The following is a 23,879-nucleotide window of genomic DNA, read 5'->3' as shown; positions in this document are numbered from 1 at the left end:
AAGATGTCCCTGCCCATGGCAAGCTTGAAGTTCCCTCCCAACCCAAATCCTTTAGTCAGTCTGTGACTGCCCAACATTAAGCAGCAAAACATCCAGAAGCAGCTTTTTTTCCCCAGGATGCTGCAGTGGTGAGGATCCCAGTGCCTGAGACTACACAACCCATCTGGCACTAGGTCCACACCTGCAGCCCATGGTGTTACTCTGTGGTCTCTACGCTGGCCTTGCTGCAGGACAGACCTCTGCGGGGATCAGCACCAGAGATTGGAGCTGCTGCCCTCCCCCAGCCCTGGAGCCTGCTTTCGGGGCAGATCAGCTGGTATAGGCAGGGCAGAGGCCGTGACAACCCCTGCATTGCCTGGGTGGCCTCTTCGTCACACAGGCGCAGATGTGACACCAGGGGGCTGCACTGGCAGGAGAGTTTTGCCACAGGAGACAGAGGGACCCTCAGAAAGCAGCTTTATTTCCTAGTGGTGCCTCTGAGAAGGGGCAGACATGGCTAGTGCAGGGTGCAGCAATGGGTGCAGCTGGCACCCACCCAGGACCTGGTTCCCAGAGCTGGCTGTGCTGGCAGAGGGAGGGCATAGGACCTGTGTGTAGATCAAGACTCTTCCCCCTCAGGCCCCCGTCACTCCACAGGGACGCCCACAGAGCTGCCCCTGTCACTGGTGGCTCCCAGGGAGTCCCCAGAGAGGCTCTGCCCAGACAGGGCACTGCTGAGGCTCTGCTGCCGGGCAGAACGTGGCACTGCTTCAACCGACACCTCCACCTCGATGGTAACGCCTTCCCTGCAGACAGACACTGACCTCAGGGCAGCAGCCCAAAGGGGGACAACCCCTCCCTGCCCAGCACAGCCCTGCCCAGCACAGCAGGAGCAGGGGAGACTGTTTGGAAGGGGTGTGCTGCTCCCTCAGCACAGCCACCCTGCTTACCTGTCAGAGGTGTCCTGGCCCTCACTCAGCATGCTTCCTGCAAGGGCCACTGTGCTGGCTGACTGGCTGTCCTGTTCTGGCCATGCTGGCCCTGGGCGTGGACTGCGGCTGCTGCTGGGGAGGGAGGCAGCGGGGTCTGGAGCTCCATCCTCACCTGCTCTGGGGCTGGGCAGCACTGACCACAGCTCATTCACTGGGGACAGAGAGCACACTGTTCCCACGGAGCAGGGAGGGCACAGGCCAGGGCCTGCCAGCTCTGTGGGACTCACATTTAGCCAGATTGTCCAGCTCCACCACACCGAGGTCTCCAGGCGTGCGACTGCCCCTGCAGCCCCAGCGGCTCCGGCACAGCGACAGCACCACGGTCCCGTACACGTAGGTGAGCACCAGGGGCACGCCGATACCTGTGGGTGGGCAAGTGGTCACTGCCCAGCCCCAGCCCTGCTGCCTCTGGTCCCAGACGTCCCCCACAGCCACGTCACAGCCACAGCCGCACTCCCCAATATGGGCAGTGCCCTTGGCACTCACCCACAGTGAGAGCTGTTATGATAGGGGACACAAAGAGAGAGAGGAGGACACTGCTGGTGACAGAGAGGCACTGCTGGCACCTGGAGAGGCTGCTTCGCCGGCTCTGGCCCAGCACCTCAAGGACAAGACAGAAAGATGAAGGGTTCTACAAAGCATAGCCCAGGGACATAACCTCTTTCCAGCCTGGCAGAGCTCCAGCCACAGCCGCCCAGACCCGCCCCCCGCCTCCTCAGGGACAGGCAGCCACAACAGCACTGCCGCCACAGCACAGGTGTTCCTGGAAAGCCCCCCTGGAATCCTTCCTCCTTTTGCCCACCCTGGCCCCGCTCCCCAGCCTGAGCACACCCGCACTAGCAGGGGCTGCTGGGGGGCAGCAGAAGGTCCCAGAAAGGAGGGACTGTGAGCTGTCAGGAATACCACAGGGATGTGCTGACGGTGGTCAGGGTGGCACAGAGATGTGCTGTGGGCAGCAGGGAGCACTGCGGGTCTGTCCAGGCCGAGGGCCATTGGCTACCAGGCTCAGCAGGGAGCAGGACCACAGGGACTCCAGGACCACCTGCCAGTACCTTCCTACCCATGTAGATGGGGATCCCAATGGTAATGACAGGGACAGCAACACCCGCAGCAAGGGAGATGACCATGGGCGCTCCCAGCACCATGCCCAGCTGCCATAGGATCCTCCGGGTCCGTGACCATGGCCTCTTCCCCCAGAAGGTGCACCCAGAGGGGCTGTGGGGACAGAGCAGGGCTGAGCCAAGGCATCTGCGAGGGGCAGGCAGAGACCAGCACAGCCTGGCTTCATGGCAGGGGACATCCATAGTCCCATCGGAGAGCAGGCAGCCAGGTTCCCCAACTCTGAGCTCCAGCTGCCTCCCACGGGGTGCCAAGAGCCGGGCCCAGCCCTGCCACAGCCAGCAGCACAAACCACCCTGCTTCCCCCAGCCAACCCCAAACCTGGGCCTGGCTGCGCCCATCCCAGCCCCCCAGCTCCTGTCAGGGCCCCCAACCCCCATGGCCCTGCACTGACCTCAAGAAGTGCACGTCAGAGATCTCCCGCAGGCAGAGCCAGCAGAAGAGGCACCCACAGACGGTGCAGTTCATGCGGTTGCAGCTCCCATCGTTGATCTTCATGATGAAGGCGCTGCAGCGAGGACAGACCTTGATGTCCTCGGCCTCAGCTGGGGGGAGATAAGACAGGATGGGAGAGCAGGACAGAATAACGTGCATCCATCCCAGCCTGTCCCAGACTCTTCCCATCCCACAGGTATCATGGAGGGAGCAGAGGTCCCTCTACACATCCCGGCCCAACTGGCACAAGGGCTATGAGACTGCAGCAGAGGCAGTCAGAGGGAACTCTGGATCCTGGCTCCAGCAGTCCCACAGGCAGGAGGCACAGAAGCACACGACTCTGCCAAACCCCAGCCCTGCTGCTCCCACCCTGGGCCAGGGCCTCACCATGGGCCAACTCCTCCGGCTGGGCCAGCTGTGCTGTGGGGGTGGCCAGGCCGGGGGCCGGTTCACAGGGGCCGTCAGGGTGCCAGGGCTGCCGGCAGTGGTAGCAGAACTCGGTGCCACAGCCCTCACGCCCACAGGTGAGGCGGGGACACTCGGCACAGCCGTGGGCAAAGACAGCATAGCTGTGGGGAGAAGGCGGTTGGAGCTGGGGTACAGCAGGTGCCCCCTCCCCGGCACAGCCAGGCCAGGCTGTGGCAGTCCCAGTCCTGAACTGAGTTGGAGCCACAGCCCCAGCTCAGGAGAGCCAGGATACAGCCTCACCAACCCGCCTCACCAACCCACCCTGTCCAGCATCCAGAGCCCTGGGGCCCTCAGAGTGTCTAGCATAGCCAAGGACACGAGCCCTGGCAGACAGAGCTGCGCAGGCTCTGCAGCCAGACCAGGACCGGACACTTCCCTGGACACACCCAGCCCAACACACGACAAAGTGATGAGGAACCTAGCCTGGGAAGGGCTCACAGGACACAGGCACACACTGCTGTTGCGGGAGGCGGGCCCAGGCCCAACCCCGCATTCCCATCTCTGCTGGGGCCGGCCGTACCTGCAGTCAGGTGCAGGGCACCAGCGGGTGCCAGGATCAGCCACCAGCAGCCGTCGCAGCAGGAACTCTTCGTACTTGTCGCGGAGGGCGGGCTCGGGCAGGAGGCGGTGCACGTCGGAGGGCTGGAGCGCGGCGGGGCAGTGCGGGCAGGACACGGGCACGCGGCTCTCGCGGACAGCGAGGCACAGGTACTGCTGCAGGCAAGCCCAGCACGAGCGGTGCGAGCAGGAGGCCAGGCTGGGAAAGGCCTCGGGGGGCTGGGGCAGCAGGCACAGGGGACACTCCTCCAGCACCTGGCCCTCGCCCAGGGGCAGCACCACAGGTGTCTCCTCAGGTTCCTCCGGCTCTGGCTCCGGCTCTGGTGGTGTCTCCCCCCCGACGGCCTGTGGCTTCCGCCTGAAGCAGCCCAGGAGCCGGCGGGGCCCAGGCACACGTGTGGGCTGGTCCATGGTGGCCCGCCGAGGTAGCCACCGGCTGCTGTTGGGCTATGGAGGGCAGCGGGGAGGTGCTGGCCCTGGTGCAGCCCCCATGGCCCGGCTCCTACCTGAGCCTCACCACAGGTAACAGCAGAACCATCCCCAGCTGCAGTCGCTGCCACTCGGCCTGCAGAGGAACTGCTCCTGAGAGCGAGCCCGTGCCCTGGGAACAGGCCCTTGGCACCCAGAGAAGCTCAAACAGCACCCTGCCAATAGGCCCCGAGCCTGTCCTACCCCACCTTGTCTCCCTCAGCTCCGCATGACAGGTCCAGGACCACAGAACTCCCAGATCCCCAGCGTAGGGAAGACAGTGGCAGCACCGTGGCAACCAGTCCAGGTGCAGGGCAGTGTGACACATCCATCCCCACCCCAGGGCTTCAGGACTCTCCTCCCCAGGGTGAGACAGGGCTGAAACACTTTTCACTGGAGTGCAATTGCCAAGAGACCCAAGACCCAGTTCATTCAGTGACCAGGAGCCAGGTGATTCCAGCAGTGGGGTCAATCTGTCCATTTTCCTTGCTTAGAGCTCGCAAATCCTTGGCCACACCACATTCCCTCCCCGTGGTCCTTCCCTCTCTACACCCCAAAGTTGCCCCGTCCTCCCTTCCTCCACAGCACTGCTACACTCCACAGCCTCCAAAGCATTCCCGTGTCAGCTCTGCCAGAGGCAGAGGCACTGCCATGACAAGAGGCTGGAACCACTGACACTCAGGTGAGACTGAGTCCGAGCATACCTGCTCTGCTGGGCCAAGCACGGGGTGGCTCCACATCCCCCCAGGGACACAGAACTTCCCAGGGGATACGGTGCCTCCCAGGGAGAGGGCAAGTTCAGAGCTCAGGGAAACCGGGCAGAGACGGGACTGGGAATCATCGCTGGCAGCACGGCACGGCCACGGCTCCCCCGGGACGGCCACAGCGCGACACATCCACGTCCTTGGGACCTGCAGAGGGCCAGCAGCGATCCGCCAAGAGGCCGAGCCGTGGCTCGCACAGCCAGGGCCGCCTGGACGGGGACCGGAGCCGCCGGGAGAGCACAGCGAGTGATGCGGGTGGGGACCGGGCGCAACCCCGGGACACGGCTGGGCTGCACCGCTGCACCGACCGCCTTGGGGAACGGCCAGAGCACGGTGTGACCGGACAGCCAGGGGCCCTCAGGCCCAGCGGGCGGGACGCAAAGCCCTGGGTGTCCCCGGTTTGACCACGCGGGGACACCGGCAAGGGACTCACCGGGGTCTGCCCTCGGCGCCGGCGCTCGGCGGGGCCGGACCCGGTTGGCACCGGAAGAGGAGCCGCAGCCACCCCTGAAGGGATACAGAGACCGTCAACGTCCGGTAGCAGCCCCGGTCCCGGTCCCGCCGGTGCCACCGCCTCCCGCCGGCCGGAAGGGGCGGAGCCGCTGCTGTCCCGCCCCGCCCCGACCCCCGCCCGAGCCCGCGAGCCCTGCCCGCCTCTCCCGTGACCCGGCTCGGCCCAGCGCCACGCCCCCGCCGGGCCCGGGGCCGCTCCCGCTCATGCCGGGGCGGGCGGGGCCGGGAGGCAGCGGTGCCCCTGCGCACGCGCCCGCTCCGCTTCCGGGTCGCGCGGCCGCTTCCGGCACAGCCCCCGCGCGCCCGGGGGAAGCGGAAGCGGAAGTGTCCGGTCGAGGCGGGGCGGCGGTGGCCGCCCCGGGCTGGCGGGGGCGGCTGGCGGGCCGCGGGCGGGCGGGCGGCGGGGCCGGGCCGGCACCGGGGCCCGCCACGATGCCCCGGCGGAAGCAGAGCCACCCGCAGCCGGTGAAGGGTGAGTGCGCGGCGGGCCCGGGGGGCGGCAGCGGCCCGGCGGGGACCCGCGGCGCTCGGAGCGCTGCAGCGGACGCCGAGGATGGCACCGAGGAGACGGCAAGAGCGGCGGTGGTGCTGCCCGGGGACCTGCTGCTGGGCCGCGGCCCGGCCTCCGAGAAGGGACCGCCAGGTGCGTGCGGCCCCCGCGGGGACGCCGCCCCTCTCCGGCAGCGCTGCCGGTGGGGACGCGGCCCGGCCGGGCCGTACCGGCCCCGCGCTCGGCGCATCCGGCAGGGCCCGCCCTGCCACGGGCCCGCCCGGCGCGGGCTCCGGCCGAGCTTCCTCTCACGGGGGAGGCCCGGCCCCCGACGGGGCCCCCGCGTGGTTTCTGCCCGCCCGGGGTTGACCCCCGGCACCGATCCGCGAATGTCCCGGGCACGAAGTGTCCCCGCGGTAGGTTTGGGGCCGGGTCCCGCAGCCGCCGCCGGCCTCACCCCAGAGCCTCCGCACCGCTCGGCCCCGGCTCTACTGCCCGCCCGGGAGCCAGGCCCGGCCCCGGGGTCCTTTTCCACCACTCCCCTCGGCACTGCGGGGTATACGGAGCGCTCTCAGCCCCGCGACCTCCGGCCCGGGGCGACTGGGCAGCGCCCGTCCAGCCGGTGCTCCCGAGCTTGGGTCAGCCGCGGCCGAGGCAGCCGGAGGAGTGAGTACTGCTCAACTCCACGGAGCTGCCTCACGGGGACTGGTGGGAGTCACTCCTCGCCCCAGGCACTGAGCAACGTGGGAATAGAATGGCGAGAGCTGAGGGCATGGACTCTCCACTCGCTGTTCCCGAGGGCTGTGCCCTGGTCCATGTGCTCAACGGCTGCCCTGGGCTGTGCTCCTGCTCTGGTACTGAGCCCCAAACTGCCTAGCAGATGGGGCTGCTCTGAGGGCTGTGCTTCCCTGCCCTGGGACAGCTGCTTGGTAGCCCTAGGAGCCTGCCAGCGATTTGGTGACAAATTCTACCAGGAATACCTGTCCCATTCAGCCCCAGCCAGGGAGCAGGACTAAGACCTCAGCCCACTGAAGCAGTCAGGAGACAAGTGTGCCATGTGGGCACTGACACTGTGGGCCATTTAGGGGATGGTGCTTTGGGGAAGCTGAGGCACTGCTGGGCTGAGGAGACAGGAGGTTCCCTCAGTGTGGAACTGGGCTGAAGGGATGGGTGGGTCCCTTGGTGTGGGTGGGTCTGAGCTGAGGAGAAAGGGGGTCCCTTGACAGAGGGCTTGAGGCAGGGTCAAGGGTTCCCCATAATAGCCAGGCCTAGGCAGGATGCCCTTTTCTGATGTCTGCATTTCCGGCAGTGCTTGTGGAAGGAGGCTGGAGGGGCCACCCCATCCCACAGCATAGGTCAATCTCATCTCTGCGCCTGCCTGGGGCTCTGGGAGCTGGACCCGGCCTGGGCAGCAGCAGCAAGGGGACAGTCCAGGGTGCTTCCCAGGATGATGGGCAGTTGCTGAGTCTGATGGGCCCCAGGGTTGCAGGTCAGGCACAGCACGGAGCCAGCAGGGCATGGCTCACAGCTGGTAGTGGTGAGCTGCCCGTCCAGCCTCGAGCACCAGCCTAGGGGGCACATGTGGAGCACAGGGGGTGCAGAAGGATGAGTCTGTGCCCAGCTGAGAAGTTGCATTTGAGAGCCTGGCACAGCCTTCCCCCTGCTGCCACCAAACAGTGGCACTGCTTGGGGCTGGGGAATGTTTCCTGAAGGGTAGAAGGGGCTGGTGTTGGAGCTCCCTGGTACCAGCCATGCGAGTGCGACCAGCTGCCAACTCCGGGGCTGGGGCAGTGGCACAGTGAGAGGGGCACACAGCAGATTTATGGGCACCCATTTCTCCAGCCTAGGCCAGGCTGTGCCCACCACCTTCCACTCACCAGGCCCAGCAGTGCCAGGTGGGTGATGGACCCACCCATCCTGTCACCCTTCCTGGTGCCAGGGTCTTGGCCAGCCATGCAGAAGTGTCAGGGTTTCCTGAGACGCCCAGAACAGGCCCTCAGCAGGGTGCTGGGGCAGGCCGTGGTTGTGGGGCTCCTCACTGCAGTGCACGGTGTGGTGGGCTCCTACTAGGTGCCACAGGCGGAGCACCCATCTGGGACTGGGGGTGTAGGCAGAGGGGCTGTGCCCAGGCCAGCCAGGCTGACACCGCCCCCTCCCCACGGTGTTCTCAGCAGACACACTGGTGGGGAAGATCGCTATTCCAGCGTACGCCCTGAGCGACGACGACTGCTCCTCTGGGTACCAGCAGCTGAGCGTGGAGAGTGACCCTGAGGAGGGGGGTGAGCCTGGCCCTGCCGCCCTGCCCTGCCGCCAGTGCGGGCTGCAGCTGGCTGCCAGCCTGGGCCAGAGCTGCCTGCAGTGCGCCGGCGCCGAGGGCAGCCGCAGCCAGCGCATCGTCTACTCCTGCCAGCTCTGCCCCTTCGCCTCCCACTACTCCAGCCACCTCAAGCGCCACATGAAGACACACAATGGGGAGAAGCCCTTCGCCTGCCCGCAGTGTGCCTACGCCTCTGCCCAGCTGGTGAACCTGACCCGGCACCTGCGCACGCACACCGGGGAGAAGCCGTACCGCTGCACGTGCTGCAGCTTCGCCTGCAGCAGCCTGGGCAACCTCAAACGCCACGAGCGGGTCCACAGCCAGGACAAGCCCTTCCAGTGTGCCGCCTGCGACTACCGCTGCAACCAGAGCCGCAACCTGAAGCGGCACATGCTCAGCCACCGCCTGCCTGAGGGCGAGGGGCCACACCGGCGAGACAAGGACCCAGGTAAAGGTGGGAGGGTGTGGGCATGTGGGGAGAGCTGCTGTGGGGGCTTTGGGTGTGGGGCAGGGCACAGACCCTGCCATTGACTCGAAGTCATGTTACTGCCAGGCTCACCGGGGCACTGTAGTTAGTCATAGAGCCAATCCTCGCTGGCGCTGTGCCGCCCAGCTCACAGCCTCCTCTCTTTGTCCCGCAGAGCCACTGCTGCCAGAGCTGAGCCTGCACGTGGGCAGCGGCAGCGGCCCCTTCCTGCCCGGCTGTGCACGGCTGCGGGGTGAGGAGGCAGCCGCGCTGCCCGAGCTGCTCTTCCCCTTCACGTGCCGCATGTGCGGGCTGGTGCTGGACGACGGGTTCGCACAGGACGAGGGCCTGGCCGAGCAGGTCTGCGGGCGCTGCAGCCTGGCGGTGCTGGGCACCGAGCCAGGTGCCAGCCCCCGAAAGAGCACTGGGGACAAGGGCTTTGCCTGCAGCCTCTGCCCCTTCGTCACCCACTACCCCAACCACTTGGCGCGGCACATGAAGACGCACAGCGGGGAGAAGCCGTTCGCCTGCCCGCTCTGCCCTTATGCCTCCGCCCACCTGGACAACCTGAAGCGGCACCAGCGCGTGCACACAGGCGAGAAGCCCTACAAGTGCCAGCTCTGCGACTATGCCTGTGGCAACCTGGCCAACCTCAAGCGTCACGGGCGCATCCACTCAGGCGACAAGCCCTTCCAGTGCAGCCTCTGCAGCTACAGTTGCAACCAGAGCATGAACCTGAAGCGGCACATGCTGCGGCATACGGGCGAGAAGCCCTTCCAGTGCCGGGACTGCTCCTACACCACTGGTCACTGGGACAACTACAAGCGCCACCAGAAGATCCACGGCCACACAGCCGAGAGCTGGGTGAACCCACGCAATGCCAAAGCCCTCCTGGCCCCCCCAGCCGTGGGCACGGCCCTGCCCTGAGACAGCACTTAGCCCGGCAGTGGACCTGGGGTGCCTCGGTGCCTGCCCTCCCTGGGGGAGGGAGGACAGGCGGGCAACTCCATGGGGGCTTTGGGCTGCATTACACCAGGCCCACAGGCACACTGGGGCCTCCAGCAGCCCTGTCCTGCCTGGGCAGGGTGAAGTCACGACCAGCGGCTCTGACCCCTGCCTGTGCAGCAGCACTGCCACGTTCCCAGCCACCCCACCTGTCTGTTCCTGCCTGCCGGAGCCTTCGTGTGCCGGGGTTTGGGGAAAAGGGGGGAACAGGACTGGTTCCATGGCGGCTGCCGTGCTGGTCGGTGTAATTTATATTGTGTATAAAAGCATTAAACAGTCGGTTTTGTTATCTGCTCTTCACCCTGGGGGCCTTGTTCTGGTGCAGAGGAGGACAGCACAGGGCTGGCACGGAGAGGGGAGGGACAGCAGCCACCCCCCAACAGACAGCCTGGTACCAATCAGGATCCATTTTAATCATTGTTGCAGTGTGTAAACATCAGTTACTGTCCATTAATGCTCTGTCGGGCTGAGCAGCAGGAGATACGTGGTTACAAGCCTAGATTACGCTGGCGTCTATGAGCGGGTTAGACGGGACTCTGCGCGGAGCCCCCTGAGACAGCTTACTGCACTCTGTCTTGGAGCACAAACCTAAATGCTAATTTGGCATTATGGAGCCTGCCTGAGTCTGCCCCCAGGCTGGGCCAGGCCTTCCCAGCTGGGACAGGAGCAGCTCTGCCCCCGTGCTGGGCCAGGCCCTGCACTGCAGCTCCAGGGCTCTGCCCGGGCAAACTGTTCAGGTCAAACAAGCCCTCTCCCAGCTGGAGCCAGCAGCGGGAGGAGTTCAGCTGCCCCCACCCCGAAGGCAATGGCGGGCTGGGGGTGAGCTCCCAGCCCCGGGGAGCAGGGAAAGGTGGATGTAGCAGGTGAGAGGCACGTTGATTGCAACCTGGCTGCAGGTCGTACATTCCTCAGTGAAGGCCCTTGCTCAGGCCGGGGCTGTCCTGGGAAGAGGGCACTACAGATCCTCATCGCCAATGCCCTCAAAGGCGTAATTGCCGTGGAAGTCATTAGCACCCACATCATTCGCAGAGCTGGAGTGGCTGATCCCACGCAGGCTGACAGAAGTGAGCTTGCTCTGTGGAGAAGGAAGATGTTAAGGAGGATGCCCCTAGCTCCCCTACCCACTTAGTCCGAGGCCTCCGCTGCACCCGGACACAACTCACCGAGAGTTTTGCCATGGGCTCCCAGGAGGCATCAGGTGAGTCCTGTGAGGACAGCACAGTTGGGCAGCACAGGGTCATGGGACACAACACCCACCTCTCCTTCTACCCACCCCCCTCCGTCCCCAGGGAGTCTGGCTCACTGAGTTGGTCCAGGACCTCTTTCCCTTCCCAGGGTTCTGGAAGCAGGGCACCACAGCCCTGCCAAGGGGACAGCAGCTCACCTGGGGGCAGTGAGTTCTGGCACACAATACGTCAGAGCCTGTGATTGCATGTGTCCCCCCAGCCAGGGCTGTAGGGTCCCACTCACCAGCAGTGGGGGTGACTTCACAGCTTGCTGGCTGTCTGAGCGCCGCAGGGCCCCGTTCACCCGCCGCCGAAACATCTGCAGGGAGGAGCTCAGCTTAGACACAGTGTCAGCTCTGGGGCTTATAACTGGCCCTGGGGATGCTGGCCCCATCCTGAGGGGAGCACTCAGGACCCAGCCCAGACCCCAGGAAGTCATAGGGCCAGGTTGGGATCCCACCCTGAAGCCATCATCTGGCCCCAACTCTCACCTTGCGGATGCTGCCTCCAGATTTTTTCACCATCAGCTCATCTACCATGGACTGCAAGCAGATGCTCAGCATGATGGCCTGCAAGGGAGAGGTGTCATGGGGCTCTATGCACCCTACAGCCATCCCACACCCCACACAGGGCGCAGCCCAGCCCTTCCCCTCACAGCCACCACCAGACCACCACAGAGGCAGCTCTACCTGTGGGCTGGTGATGGTGACCCACTGCAGCCGGTCCTTGCTCATCAGGTACTCAAAAGCCAACTCCAGCTTCACCTCAGACTTTCCTGGGCTGCTCCCCGAAGGGCCGTTGCTCATCGGCACCTGCAAGGACACACACCAAGGCTGGGAGCCTCCAGAGGGGAAGTAGCAGCTCCCCAGACACCCGTGCAAATCGAGGGCAGCACCAAGCCAAGTGGGGGACACCCGCCCAGATCCCACCAGTCTTCTGCCACTGTCAGATCCCCTCAAATGTCCTCACACCAATGATTCCCTCAGCCCCAAGGCATGATTCAGACCCTCTCCAGGCCTACCGGGCCAGAAGCTGGCGTCAGAGCCAGCACCTTTCCCAGGAAGAGGTACCAGCCCAGCCTGGCACAGCCATGTCCCTGCAGCCCCCCCGGCCTTCCCTGCTCTCCAAGCACCACTCACCGAGGATGTGACCCGCCAGCACCGCATGCGTGTGACCTTGAAGCTGCCCTCTTTGATCTGCTCGTTCGGCAGCCGCACCTGGAAGTTGAGCTCGTTGTTGCCGGCACTGACAACGACATGGCAGCCCTTCTCAGGGAAGTCGGTGACACAGGGGTCGAACTTGAGATAGCCGTAGTACTTTAGGGTCTGCGCCAGGCGGATGAACTGCAGGCAGAGCCAGGGGTGCTCAGCACTGCCGGCCCTGCCCAGGCCAGGAGCAGGTGACCAACCCAGTACAACATGTCACATGGAGAGGGGCCAGTGCAGCACCAGAACTGCCCCGGTCATGGCATTGAACCCTCTCCTACCTCCTTCTTGGAGACCTTTTCTTGCAGGGACTTCAGCTGCCGGTGCTGTTCCTTGTTGACAAGGATCCATCCATGTTCAATGTCTGACACCGTCTACGAGCAACAGAGGTTGATGAGTGCCTGGGACTGGAGCCACTCAAGCCCCTGCACAGCTGTGGCCAAGGGGTGCAGTGTCCCTCCTCACCTGGCTGTGCCACACCAACCCTCACCTGCGCATACAGCAAGTTCAACCCCACACGATGCTCCATCACATCGTCATCATAGGCCGAGTCCCAGTAGCTGGAAGGGAACCATGTGGGTTAGTGTACTCCCCACCTCCTAACAGCAACAAAGAGAAAATCGCCCTCCTGTGGGCTGGCTCTCTGGCCAGCTCCCCCCTAACTGTCAGTCACTGTGCCCTGCTCCCCATCTAAACCAGTCGCCACAGGAAGGCAGAAATGGGCTGAGCACAGCAGGGCAGCCCATGCTCCAGTGTCATGTCAGGGATGCTCAGGTGTGTTCCTGGGGGCCAAAGCATCTGTGGGCAGCAATGGCAGGAGGGGAGGGTCCCTCTGTGGACCTGGGAGCCCTGGGCATCACCCCAGTGCTGCCCCACAGTCCCCCACTCACCTCTTACGCAGGATGATCTGGAACTCAGGGTTGTGCAGGCTGGTGACTGACACGTACGGCAGCTCAAACTCCTGCAGCTTTCGCACAACTGCAGGGAAACGCTGGCTCAGCAGCAGCTCTGGCCCCCACTGCCAAGGTGCCCCAAGGAAAACAGCTGGGCCCCCCACCCAGGGCAGGGTCCAAGCACAGCCCTCACTCCAGCAGGGGCAGAACAGATGTCCCACCGCAGTGGGCTCTACTCACAGGAGAAAGCTCCATCCTTAGTCTGTCTCACTAGAAAGAGGCTGAAGTAGCCGACCAGGTCATCTGGCAGATCCAGCTTGGAGGCCACAGCCTGGGAGGAACAAGAGAATAGTCCCAATAGAGTCCCAATATAGTGGCAAGAGCCCATGTGCATTCTGGTGCTTCCCAACAGCTGGAAGGCAGCACCTCTGCTGCCCTGTGGCCAGGCCTTGGGCTTGTTGCAACCAGGAAACAGCTCCAGGACCCAAACATCAATCTGGACCCAGACACACCCATCATCACACCCATTTCAGCTCCCAGCTTTCAGCCCCATCAAGTCAACCCTGCTCCAGGGTGGACAGATGGAAGGGGAGGGCAGGGGGGGCTACCAGGCTGAGAGAGCACCAAACATGTGGGAAACCACAGAACACAGGAGGAGGGGCTGGTCCCACCCAGCACGAGAGCTCTGGCACCTCAAGGACATCCTCTGTCTGGTCTGACGTAAGGATGGTGACCTTGACCCTCTGCCCGTTAGAGAGCAGCACTTCCAGCACCACCTCTTCTGTGGGGATCTGCTGCGTCTCCTGGAGAGAGAAACAGGACTGGCACCCCGGCCCCTCGCCAGACTGAGGGCCCCAGACCCCCACAGCTCTGCCCCCTCACCTGCTGGGCCTTGCGCAGGAAGCTGTTGAAGGTCTCGCTGCCTCCCAGCGTTGGGTCCTGCCGCACTGCAGGAAGGGGCACGAGGAGTCAGCAGTCCCAAGGGAAGGGGCAGGGACCCACACCAGTGCCTGGCCCTTCTGCAGCCCCTCGGTTTGCCCTCAGACTGTATGCAGGGGCAGCCAGGGGCCCCCCTGCACATCCCCACTGTGCCAGTGCAGGGCATCCAGGGCATAATCCCATCATATGCCAGTGCTACACTGGGAGCTGCAAGATGTGCCACGGTGAATGGAGCATGGTGAGGGAGGAAGCCATGGGCCATGATCAACCCTGCACAACCGGGCTGGGGCAGGCCCAGCTTACCAGCCTGCATGTACTTCTCCAGCTGCTCCCGTCGCTGCTCTACCTCCGCTGGGGTGAGCGTGAAGATCTTCTTTGGGGGAAAGGCTGGGACCACGTTGGCGCCATACTCCTTCCTTAACTAGGATAAGAACAGCGTGCTGCAAGAAGCTCCAGAGAGATGGCGGCTGCCCTGATCCCCCACCCTCGCTGATCCCCAGGGACCTAGCAAGGGGAGCAGAGAGCTTGCCAGCATCCCTTATCCACGTAGGAGTCCAGCAGCATGCAAGAACGCAGATGGAATGTCACGGAGCAGGAGTGGGCACCTCGGCCCTCCCTACCTGCTCATGCAGGCCCAGGAGCTGGCTGTAGCGCACCCGGCAGTGCAGCACCCCATTCACGTGGATGTTGTAGGCCTGCAGGTAAAGAGCCCAGTCAGATCCCAGCACCTGTCAGATGGAGCAACCCCAGGACCTGCCCAGCTCAGGGCACATGGGATGCCAGGGAGCACCCAGGAAAAGGAGATACTCCTGAGGACTCTGCCGAGGGGTGGATGGTCAAAATCCTTCAGGAAGTATGAGCACATCCAAGAGATGTGCCCGCTGGACACCAGGAAGGTCTAACCCTGTGGCTGCCCAGCCATGGGGAGCACAGAGCCACAGTGCAGCTCCATAGGCATTGGTGTCCCCATGTCAACAGACAAGGACACCCCTCCCCACTCCCACGGGTTCACAAGGAGCTGATCCCTGGCTGTGCCCCCTTTGCTCTGGCTCAGCTCCTGCTGACACCACAGGCAGAGCACAGCTATGACTGCAGAACATACAGGGCCTGGCAACTCCGTGGTCCACCTCACCATAGGCAGAGTCCTTGCAAGGGACAGCACTGTCCTCTCAGGTCCTGCCGTCCCCAGACTAGTGTTCGGGAGTACGAAGAGAATGGACATGAGCCTCCAGCCAGCCATGGCAGCCCAGCCTCCCACGGATGCTGCCAGTCTCCCACCTGCTCCTGAGCACAAGGCTCAGCAGAAGTCCCAGCTCAGCCAGGCTGGAGCTCACACTGGCACCCCCCAACCCAAAGGCACCAATCCATGGCTCAGGGCTGCTGCAGAGGAAGCAGGAGGGACAGCAGTGGTACAGGCAGCTCCCAGACCTGCCCAAACCAGGGCTCTCCATGAGGTCACACCTCCTGCCCAGCCCCCGGGCTCCCAAGCGCTCTCCCCAAGGTCTCCCCCAGGCCCGAGGAGCCTCCACAACAGGGGAGGGCAAAGTGCAGGGGGGTCACGGGGCCGAAATGCCTCGAGGGCTGCCTGCTTCTAAGGCCCTTGAGCAACTGCACCTCCTGCAGATTGCCAGGTCTCTCCATCACCGCTCACCACCGCGACCGTGCCCCAACTTGGGCTCCCGAGAGGGATACCCCGGAGAGGGATTTCGGCACAGGGAGCAAGCGTGGGTGTCTCCGCGGGGTCGTGAAGCCCAGGGCTGTCCACCTTTACCCCGAAAGCACCCATCTGGACCTTCCGCCAGGCCTGGGGGGCTCTGCCCGCCGCTGCCGGCCCCGGGAAAGGGGTCTGGGCACTCCACAGCCACCCCCACTCGGCAGCAGCGCTCCCCGGCTCCTCTCCGGAGGCGCACACAGCGCAGGGAGCAAAACAGGAAGCCGGGACAAACGGACGGACGGGCGGGCCAGGATGAGCCGGAGCTGGGGATAAGACCGGAGGGGCCCCTGCGGGCTGCCCACCCCCGCCCGCGGCGCCCAGGCAGGACAAGGTCCGGACACCCCCGGGCCGGCTCCAGGGACCTTCCGCGCCCGATCCGGAGGCGCGGGGGCGGCGGGGCCCAATCCCTGCCCGGCCCTGGCACAGGGCGCCGGCCGGGGCTGGCGGAGGGCCAGGACCTGCCCGACTCGCCCGGCGCTGGTCCCGGTCCTGATCCCGACCCGCCACCGCGCCGGGGCTGCGGACTCGCACGGCCCCACCGGGGCCGCGCCGCACCGCACCCGGGCCGCGGAGCCGCGCCACCCACTCGGCTCGGCGGGGCGGCTCCGCTCCGCGGGACGGCTCCGCTCCCTCGGCCCCGCTCACCACGTAGGCGGGGGCGCCGCCGTCCCCGGCGCGGGTCTCGGTCTCGGGAATGGAGAAGTGCATGGCCGGTACGAGCGCGCCCCCGCTACCCGCCTCCCGCCGCCGCCATCTCGGGCCAGCACTCCCCGCGATGGCGCGGCCGCCAGCACCGCCCGCCCCAGGGCCGCCCCGCTCCGCCCCGCCCGGGGCCGTCGCTCTTCGCCCGCCCCGCTTCGCCCCGCTCCGCCCGCCCCGGGGACGCCCTGCCCTACCCTGCCCTACCCTGCCCTGCCCTGCCCTGCCCAGCCCACCCCGCCCCGAGCGCCCGCGCCGCGCCCCCGCCCGGGGCTGGCGGTGCGCCCGGTAGCGAGAGCCCGGGGCGGGACGAGATCGGGGAGGCGGGGCCAAGGGAGGGACCCCCGGGAACCGACCGGCCCCGCACCGGGGAGTGACGTCATCGCGTCACGCAGAGGAGCCCGGCCGTCACGCGGGGCCGCCTGGCCAGCAGGGGGCGCTAAAGGCGGCGCGCGGGCGCCATGGCGGAGCTGGACGGTGAGTACGAGACGGGACACCGGGACCGGCACCGGGACGAGACCCGGCCCCGCTCACGCTCCCATCCTTCTAGGTAGGAACCCCGAGGGACTCGCGCCAGTGCCGGCGGGACCGCAGGTGAGCGGGGCCGGGGCTGGTGTGAGGCGGGGGCTGGGGACCGGGGTAGGGGCCGCCTGACGGTTTGTGCTCACAGGCCCCGGAGCTCTCCCAGGACGAGAAGCTGCAGCTGCGGAAGGAGAAGAAGCAGCAGAAGAAGAAGAAGAAGAGCGAGAAGGGGCCGTCGGCCGAGCCCGCGGAGCTGGGTGCGCCCCCGGAACCGGGGCAGCCGCGGGGTGAGCGCCGCCGCTCCCACAGAGCCCCGAGCGGGGCAGCGCTGGGCCGGGCCCGCGGGTGTCCCGGGCTGGCAACGCCCGGAGCCGGGAGTGTCTTCCAGCGGCGGGGTATACCCCCCTCCCTGCCCCAGTCCGGGCCCTCGCCCCTCGCACCCCCGCCTTGCCGGCGGGACTGCAGTACAGAGAGCGCAGCCCCTGCCCACAGGAGCGGGGGGCTGCCCCGTGGTGCCGTGTCAGCTTCGCGGTGCCGAGGGCGTGGAGCCCCTTCCAGGGCACAGAGGGCTCTCCCTGCCGCGGGCTGCCCCCCGCACTGGGCTGCATCTCCCGGGGAGACTGGGCACAGACTCCCCCTTCCTCTCCCGCAGCAGCTGCTCAGCCCTCGGCCCCCCCGGCCTCGGCTGATGGCCCCGGTGACGGCGAGAAACCCACGGGGGGCAAGAGCAAAGCAGAGCTGCGAGCAGAACGCCGGGCTAAGCAGGAGGCTGAGCGGGCCCAGAAGCAGGCCAGGAAGGCAGAGCTGAGCCAGGCAGCCACGACGGCCAAGCCCCGGCAGAGCCCCACCGAGCCCCAGTCCAGTAAGGCTGTCACCAGCACGGGGTGCAGAGGGTGGGTGAGCGAGATGGGAGGATCTGGTATGGCCACAGGTGAAGGATGCCCATAGGATCCATCCGTGGTCTGGGTTCTGCCTGTCCCTGCCTTCAGTCTGTCATGGTCTGGGTTCTATCTGTCCCTGGGTGCTGCCCTGCCTTCCCTGAATTTGGGAGTGTGCCAAAGCAGCTTGGCCTCATGCTGGCTGTCCTCGCAGTGGTGAAGCGGCTGCCAGAGCACGTACAGGTGGATGATCCTGCTGCCCAGAGGAAATTGGCCAAGAAGCTGGAGCGGCAGCAGGTAGGAGGAGGACTGGGTGACAGGCTGCACACCTGGGGCAGCTGTGCTGCAGAGGGCCTGGGGGGGCACATGGTGGGACCAGGGCCTGCTCTCTGAAGGCAGAGGGGAACTCCGGATGCCCTGAGCAAGTGCTGGGTATGACTGGTGGCTCTGGAATGAATAGAACACTGGGTGAGGCATCACAACACTCGGCTGCAGGTACCTCTGAGGCAGGACTATGGCACCAAGGTCAACCTGTTCTCCCACCTCCACCAGTACAGCAGGAAGAAGCCACTGACGCAGCAGATGAGGTACAAGGCCTCCCTAGCCTAGGTCTTTGGCAATGCTGGGCTCTGCTTTGCTGGCCTGGCTGCAGAATGGTTCTGGAGGAGGGGTGTCATAGTCCTGCATGTGGAATACACCTGATGGAGTGGTGGGAGACATTTCGCTTGCTTTGGGAGCGGCAGTAGGGGCAGCCCAATATCTTTCCTGTGGAGAGAGTGCAGGACCACAAGAGAAGGCTGTAGGGTGAGCCTGGCTCCTCAAGCTACTGCCAGCCCCCTTCTTGGGATGTGCCTTGGGTTGTTGGACTGGGGCTTATAAATGGGCTGAGTGTTTTGGGCTGTAGAGGTGCTGACTGCTCCCTCCCACTGGTCCCTGCAGCATCCCGTCCACAGTGATCCACCCAGCAGTGGTGCGCCTCGGCCTCCAGTACTCCCAGGGCATCATCAACGGCTCCAACGCCCGCTGCATCGCCCTGCTCGAAGTCTTCAAACAGGTACCTGAGCACCTACCTGGCAGCAGGGACATCGTGCTGCGTGCAGGTGTGTGTTCCTGTACCCTGACTGCTGAGGCTGCATCTGTGGTCAGTCATCATCAGCCTCTCCCTTTGGATCGTGCCACGGCAGGGTCCTTTTCTGGCACTGCCACTGCTGTTTTGAGTCCCTGGAGCAACCTTTGTCCCTCCAAGCAGTGTGTCAGGCTGTGCAGGACGTGTACCTCGACTGCAGCCCATCAGGCAGGGTGCTTGCATACTGTGCTCTGAGATCATACTCCCTCTCTACTTGTCTCAGCTGATCCGGGATTACTCCACTCCCCCCAATGAGGAGCTGTCACGGGACTTGGTGGCCAAGTTGAAACCACATATCAGGTGAGGGCTCCCAATATCAGAGCAGAGGGACCAAAGCTCCACCAAGTGTGGGTCCATTGTTCACATCTCTGGATTGGTGTCCACGCAAACTTTGGCTGACTTTCCTAGGCTTCTGCCTTCTGCCCACCCTCCCTCTCCTTGTCTTTGGGAGCCTCCAGGCTGCTTTGGAGCTAAGCCCATTTCTTCTGCAGTTTCCTGAACCAATGCCGGCCACTCTCAGCCAGCATGGGCAATGCCATCAAGTTCCTCAAGAAGGAGATATCATGCCTGCCTGACACCCTGAGAGAGGATGAGGTGAGTAGCCTTTCTGAGTGGCAAGCTCCAGGCCCTGGGTGAAGCAGTTGAGCAGATGGGATGCAGACTCCGAACAGTGCTGCAGTGGAATTGAAAGCTTGTTACTACGGGGAAGAGGCTGATCCCCACCTGGTTCAAATGACGGAGTTGCAGAGAGCAGGAATGTATGTGATGTCTGTCTCTCCCCAGGCAAAGGAGAAGCTCCAGGATGTGATCGACAAATACCTGCGAGAGAAGATTGTCCTGGCAGCAGAGGCCATCTCAAGGTCTGCCTTTGAGAAGATCAATGACCACGACGTGATCCTGGTGTATGGATGGTGAGCACAGGCAGCTGCTCCAGCGGGTAGGAGGAGGGAATGGAACAGCATGGGAGGTGAGGCTGTGATGGTCCTGCACAGGGACTGCTATATCTTAAGTTGGATTCTAAGACCCCCAGAGTCACAGCTCCCTCCACCCAGGGCGCTTACAGAACAGCCAGGGTTGTTCACTGGATTTTAAACAAACTGCAGCAAAGTCAAATGTCAGGAAGCAAAAGTATGGAAATTTGTGTCCCAAGAAGTAGAGGTGGGGAAAAGAACCAGAAATTGCTGCAGCAAGAGTCCAGGTATGCTATGTATGCTGGGCAGAGGAAGGAGCAAGGGCAAGAAGCCAGTGCAGGCCTGGAGCGTTGTGACAGGGAAGCTGGGAGAGGGTGTGGAGTGGCGGAGTCCATTGTGCTGGTCACAGACAGGGAGGTCAGTGCTGCTTCCAGGGAGGCCTGAGACAGCACCTTTCTCAGGGGTGCTTCTTGTACGAAGACATGGAGACAGGCCCTGGGAGCCATCGTGGCAGGGGGGTTCTGTAAGGGGCAGCACTCATGAGGATGAGGGTGGATATACCATGGCCAGGTGGGAGCCCGGTGTGGTGGGAGGGGCAGTTCCTGACGGGCGCCCATCAGCTCCTCGCTGGTGAACCGGACGCTGTGCGACGCCCACGCCAAGAAGGGCCGGGCGTTTCGCGTGATCGTGGTGGACAGCCGGCCGCGCCTGGAGGGGCGGGAGACGCTGCGCCGCCTGGTCCGCAAGGGCATCCACTGCACCTACGTGATGATCAACGCCATCTCCTACGTGCTGCCTGAGGTGAGGGGCCGTGCCGAGGCTGAGGGAGGCTGCAGCGTCATCAGAGGTGCTGACAGATGCCGGTGCTTCCCTGACAGGTGTCCAAAGTGCTGCTGGGAGCCCACGCGCTGCTGGCCAATGGCTCCGTCATGTCCCGGGTGGGCACCTCACAGATTGCACTGGTCTCCAAGGCCTACAACGTGCCTGTCCTGGTCTGCTGTGAGACCTACAAGTTCTGTGAGCGAGTGCAGACAGATTCTTTTGTCTCCAACGAGCTGGGTATGGCTTCTGTCCCTTTCCTCCCACCTGGGACCTTCTCTCCCAGTCCCTGCTGTGGAACATGACAGGCTGCTCTGCCCTGCCATCTCTCTTGCTGGGCAAGGAGCCACCACTTGCAGGCAGGGGCACCTGGCAGGTAGTGGTGGTGTGTGCTGCTCCAGGGGCAGGGTGGAGAGGTGTCCCTCCCCCTGATCCTGATGGTTTCTCCACTCTCTGCAGATGACCCTGATGACCTGATTGTGCTCCGGAAGGGCCAGGCCCAGCTTGGGGGCTGGGCAGAGAACAAGTCCCTACGCCTTCTTAACCTGGTTTATGATGTGACGCCCCCAGACCTGGTGGATTTGGTCATCACAGACTTGGGCATGATCCCTTGCACCTCAGTGCCTGTGGTCCTGCGTGTTAAGAATGTGGATCAGTAGTCGAGACAGCTGCACGGACACAATAAACCAGGCCCCCAGTACTCTGTGTATGCCATCTGTGGTGTGGCTGAGCCCTGGCACCCATGTCATCCATGTCACCAGTGGCACAGCTCTGCACCTTCCTTGGGGTTTCTCCCACTTCATGCTGCAGTATAGACGGGTCTTCCCTGTCCCTAGGCCTCTCCTCTGGGGAAACGATAACAGTGCGGTCATGGCCCCTGGTTTACCAACCTCGGAGATTTGGTGACACTCGGACTGTGCTTCTGGCAGACCTCCGAGCTGGGCTGATGGGGGAGAGCCCGGGTCCCTCTGGCCGTCGCCACTGGCACCAGCCGCGGAGGGACCTTACCACGGGAGGCCGGCTGGTCGGTGCCCGGGGCGGAGAGGCCGAGGCGAAATGCGACTGGCGGTGCCCCGCGACCCGAGCGGGACCGGCGCGTGGCTCCCGGGCCGGGGGGCGTGGTCATGTAAATCGCGCCTCTGCTCTGGCAGGGGCGAGGCCCAGCGGCGGCCTCACGGGGCGTGTCCATGCAAATGATCACCGCCGCGCGGCATGCCGGGGCAGTGCGGGAATTGCGAACTCGCACTGACTGCACAGGGAAGAAACCAATATCGGGCAGGTTACTGTCCCTACAGGACGGTCGTTACGGAGTACTCGGAGTGTGCTGACTCGTACGACATCACCAAATGCAGGAAGTTTGCATAATTTATGATAGGGAAGGTTGGGTTCTCATTCTCCCTGATTTAGTTGTTTGCTATAGCTATTATTCTTGAAACGGCCTTTCTCCACTTCGTTCCCGCGGTGGCGTGCTATCGCTTTCCAGGATCGTCTTCAGGCGCAGCAGCAGTGTTGCAAGCCCGACTCCCAGGGGCCTCGGCGCCCGGTCCCTGCCCCATCCCCATCCCCATCCGCGCGGAAGCGGCCCGGCCTCGCGTCTCCAGGCTCCAGCCCGCCGGTGGAGAAGAGCCTCCGGCCCGACTGCACGCTCGGATTGCGGCGGGACGTCAAGACTCGGGTTAGCGTCCCGGCCCGCACGCGGACCTCGTGTAGGGACGGACGGGGGCAGAGACTTCAGAGTGCGTCCAATTCCCGCTCTCTGGAAGTCCGGCTGAACTCACGGACTCGGTCCGGTGTGATCCAGACAGTGCTCACCGAGCGGGGCCGGCATCTCCTCGCCCCTTTCCCAGCGAGGACCCGTTTCAGCCGGGTGTTTCCCTGCTGCTGCAGACACGGCGTGGGAAAGGCCGGGATCATCCCGGCTTCAAAGGCAGCAGTCCAGAGGCCACCTTTAGGGATCCGCTGGCCAATTCCCGCAGGGAATAGGGATATGTCTCCCGGGCACCGGCAGCGCCTTTTCGGAGAGAGTGCCTGGGAATAGCCCCGGCTATTCTCGAACTGCCCACCGAGAGCACGACCGGACTGCCCTCGCTGCTTTCTCGTCCTGACGGAGAATCCCAGACCCCTCGCAAATCGCCTCCTACACTCGCGATCCCAAAATCGCACGGCTCCCGTATCCCTCGCCCCGTCCCCGGTGAAGTGCCGAGCTGCCCGCTGACTTCTTATTACCCGGCGAACAGCGCTCGCAAGCGCTTCATCTCAAGGCGCACACAACATTAAAGCAGAATAGCCTACATACCGTAAACAACGCCTCATGATCGCTAAATTACCGAATCTTTTTTTCAACCACCACGCCAGGGGAGAGCGCGAACGCAGTCCCCCACTACCACAAATTATGCAGTCGAGTTTCCCGCATTTGGGGAAATCGCAGGGGTCAGCACACCCGGAGTGCAAGGGATGAGCCTCGCCCTGGGAAAACCACCTGCCTGATCATGGTGTCTCCCCTGCCAGGTAAGTATGACTTCAACACCACAACGCCCCCCTACCCTGCCCGCCGCACGCCTCCACAACACACGGCCACCCCGACCCCGCACCCCAAATCCCCGCGCCCAACCGCTCCCGAACCTGCGCCCCGGTCCGCACGGCCCGGCCCGGGCAGCGCCCGCGGACACGCGAGGGCAGCGGCGCGTTATTGTGTTTTTTTTTTAATTTTACATTCCCGGCATGCCGCTTGGCGCCGTCTCATTTGCATAGACACGCCCCATTACCGGTCCCGCACCGCTATTGCCGCTTCTGCCGCGCGCTCTGACTGCCCCTCCCCTCCAGGCCTCGCCTCCTCGCTGCTCGGACCCGGCTGCTAGTCCTGGTCCGCGTCCGGGCCAATGGGTCCAGGTCTGGGTCCGGGTCCGGGTCCGGGTTCAGTCGTGCTGCCCGGGACTCGGTGTCAGAGCACTGCAGGGCCGGGCTGGAGCCGCAGCAACGGCACAGTGTGGCCACCACTGGACCGACAATGGGACAGGTCCCGTGGGGCAACACAGGGGCCAAGGGTGGCCAGGGATTAGGGACACGTACAGCTCCAGTGCTGGCGGATCCTGCTAGGAGAAAGGGACACAGGCTCCTAGAGATTGGCAGGGCTACAGGGGCTACACAGGACCTCACTGGACGGTCATGGCTTGTACTGGGCTCCAGATGAGGTCACCAGGATGGCACCTACAAGGTCCGTGCACAGGGGGCTGCCTTCACAGCCCAGCACTCCGCAGTCCCATGGGGGTCTGGGCACTGGCAGCAGCACAGAGAGAGCAGATGCTATGGAGGGGCTGCTCATGAGCACATGGAGCCATGGAAATGCCCATGCACCCTCCAGAGGGAAGCAAGG

General features: G+C 64.4%; 4 protein-coding genes and 1 non-coding gene across 11 annotated transcripts; 2 read left to right on the top strand and 3 right to left on the bottom strand.

Moving 5' to 3' along the window:
• Positions 1 to 439: 439 nt before the first annotated feature.
• On the bottom strand, positions 440 to 5,300 carry LOC106860394 (E3 ubiquitin-protein ligase RNF19B-like). 3 transcript variants are annotated; one of them, XM_088162696.1, is made up of 10 exons: positions 5,217 to 5,300; positions 4,724 to 4,930; positions 3,514 to 4,116; positions 2,913 to 3,094; positions 2,485 to 2,635; positions 2,024 to 2,186; positions 1,458 to 1,572; positions 1,199 to 1,333; positions 930 to 1,122; positions 440 to 785 (listed from the first exon to the last, which is right to left on the bottom strand). In XM_088162696.1, the coding sequence occupies exons 3-10, from the start codon at positions 3,960 to 3,962 to the stop codon at positions 626 to 628; spliced, it is 1,548 nt and encodes a 515-aa protein (XP_088018822.1). In that variant the 5' UTR covers positions 3,963 to 4,116; positions 4,724 to 4,930; positions 5,217 to 5,300; the 3' UTR covers positions 440 to 625. The 3 variants fall into 3 exon arrangements, with proteins under 3 accessions (XP_088018822.1, XP_014743684.2, XP_014743685.2); XM_014888198.2 differs by lacking the exons at positions 4,724 to 4,930; positions 5,217 to 5,300 and having other exon boundaries at positions 649 to 785; positions 930 to 1,043; positions 3,514 to 3,998; XM_014888199.2 differs by lacking the exons at positions 4,724 to 4,930; positions 5,217 to 5,300 and having other exon boundaries at positions 649 to 785; positions 930 to 1,040; positions 3,514 to 3,998.
• A 297-nt stretch (positions 5,301 to 5,597) lies between these two features.
• On the top strand, positions 5,598 to 9,852 carry ZNF513 (zinc finger protein 513). 4 transcript variants are annotated; one of them, XM_088162692.1, is made up of 3 exons: positions 5,598 to 5,939; positions 7,961 to 8,551; positions 8,745 to 9,852. In XM_088162692.1, exons 1-3 carry the CDS (start codon positions 5,729 to 5,731, stop codon positions 9,494 to 9,496), a joined length of 1,554 nt encoding a protein of 517 aa, XP_088018818.1. In that variant the 5' UTR covers positions 5,598 to 5,728; the 3' UTR covers positions 9,497 to 9,852. The 4 variants fall into 4 exon arrangements, with proteins under 4 accessions (XP_088018818.1, XP_014743690.1, XP_088018820.1 ...); XM_014888204.2 differs by having other exon boundaries at positions 5,599 to 5,939; positions 7,958 to 8,551; XM_088162694.1 differs by having other exon boundaries at positions 5,601 to 5,768.
• Positions 9,853 to 9,966: 114 nt separating this feature from the next.
• SNX17 (sorting nexin 17) lies at positions 9,967 to 16,370 on the bottom strand. The gene is made up of 15 exons (XM_014888207.2): positions 16,197 to 16,370; positions 14,458 to 14,532; positions 14,141 to 14,258; positions 13,781 to 13,845; positions 13,591 to 13,701; positions 13,139 to 13,229; positions 12,896 to 12,983; positions 12,496 to 12,565; positions 12,287 to 12,379; positions 11,940 to 12,143; positions 11,490 to 11,612; positions 11,292 to 11,369; positions 11,045 to 11,119; positions 10,738 to 10,779; positions 9,967 to 10,649 (listed from the first exon to the last, which is right to left on the bottom strand). The coding sequence occupies exons 1-15, from the start codon at positions 16,257 to 16,259 to the stop codon at positions 10,530 to 10,532; spliced, it is 1,416 nt and encodes a 471-aa protein (XP_014743693.1). The 5' UTR covers positions 16,260 to 16,370; the 3' UTR covers positions 9,967 to 10,529.
• A 233-nt stretch (positions 16,371 to 16,603) lies between these two features.
• EIF2B4 (eukaryotic translation initiation factor 2B subunit delta) lies at positions 16,604 to 21,206 on the top strand. Of its 2 annotated transcripts, none has more exons than XM_088162690.1 (13): positions 16,604 to 16,727; positions 16,801 to 16,844; positions 16,921 to 17,059; positions 17,428 to 17,634; positions 17,865 to 17,947; positions 18,146 to 18,237; positions 18,590 to 18,704; positions 19,000 to 19,076; positions 19,268 to 19,370; positions 19,560 to 19,687; positions 20,308 to 20,488; positions 20,566 to 20,746; positions 20,966 to 21,206. In XM_088162690.1, the coding sequence occupies exons 1-13, from the start codon at positions 16,712 to 16,714 to the stop codon at positions 21,163 to 21,165; spliced, it is 1,566 nt and encodes a 521-aa protein (XP_088018816.1). In that variant the 5' UTR covers positions 16,604 to 16,711; the 3' UTR covers positions 21,166 to 21,206. The 2 variants fall into 2 exon arrangements, with proteins under 2 accessions (XP_088018816.1, XP_088018815.1); XM_088162689.1 differs by having other exon boundaries at positions 17,425 to 17,634.
• Positions 21,207 to 22,858: 1,652 nt separating this feature from the next.
• On the bottom strand, positions 22,859 to 23,022 carry LOC148224574 (U1 spliceosomal RNA). Its single transcript, XR_015802938.1, has one exon. It is a non-coding gene; the product is annotated as a U1 spliceosomal RNA (small nuclear RNA).
• Positions 23,023 to 23,879: the final 857 nt, after the last annotated feature.

Source organism: Sturnus vulgaris, chromosome 3 (genome assembly GCF_052056855.1).
Source record: "Sturnus vulgaris isolate bStuVul1 chromosome 3, bStuVul1.hap1, whole genome shotgun sequence".
NCBI classification, from domain to species: Eukaryota; Metazoa; Chordata; class Aves; order Passeriformes; family Sturnidae; genus Sturnus; species Sturnus vulgaris.
This window is presented reverse-complemented; position numbering and strand designations above follow the sequence as displayed.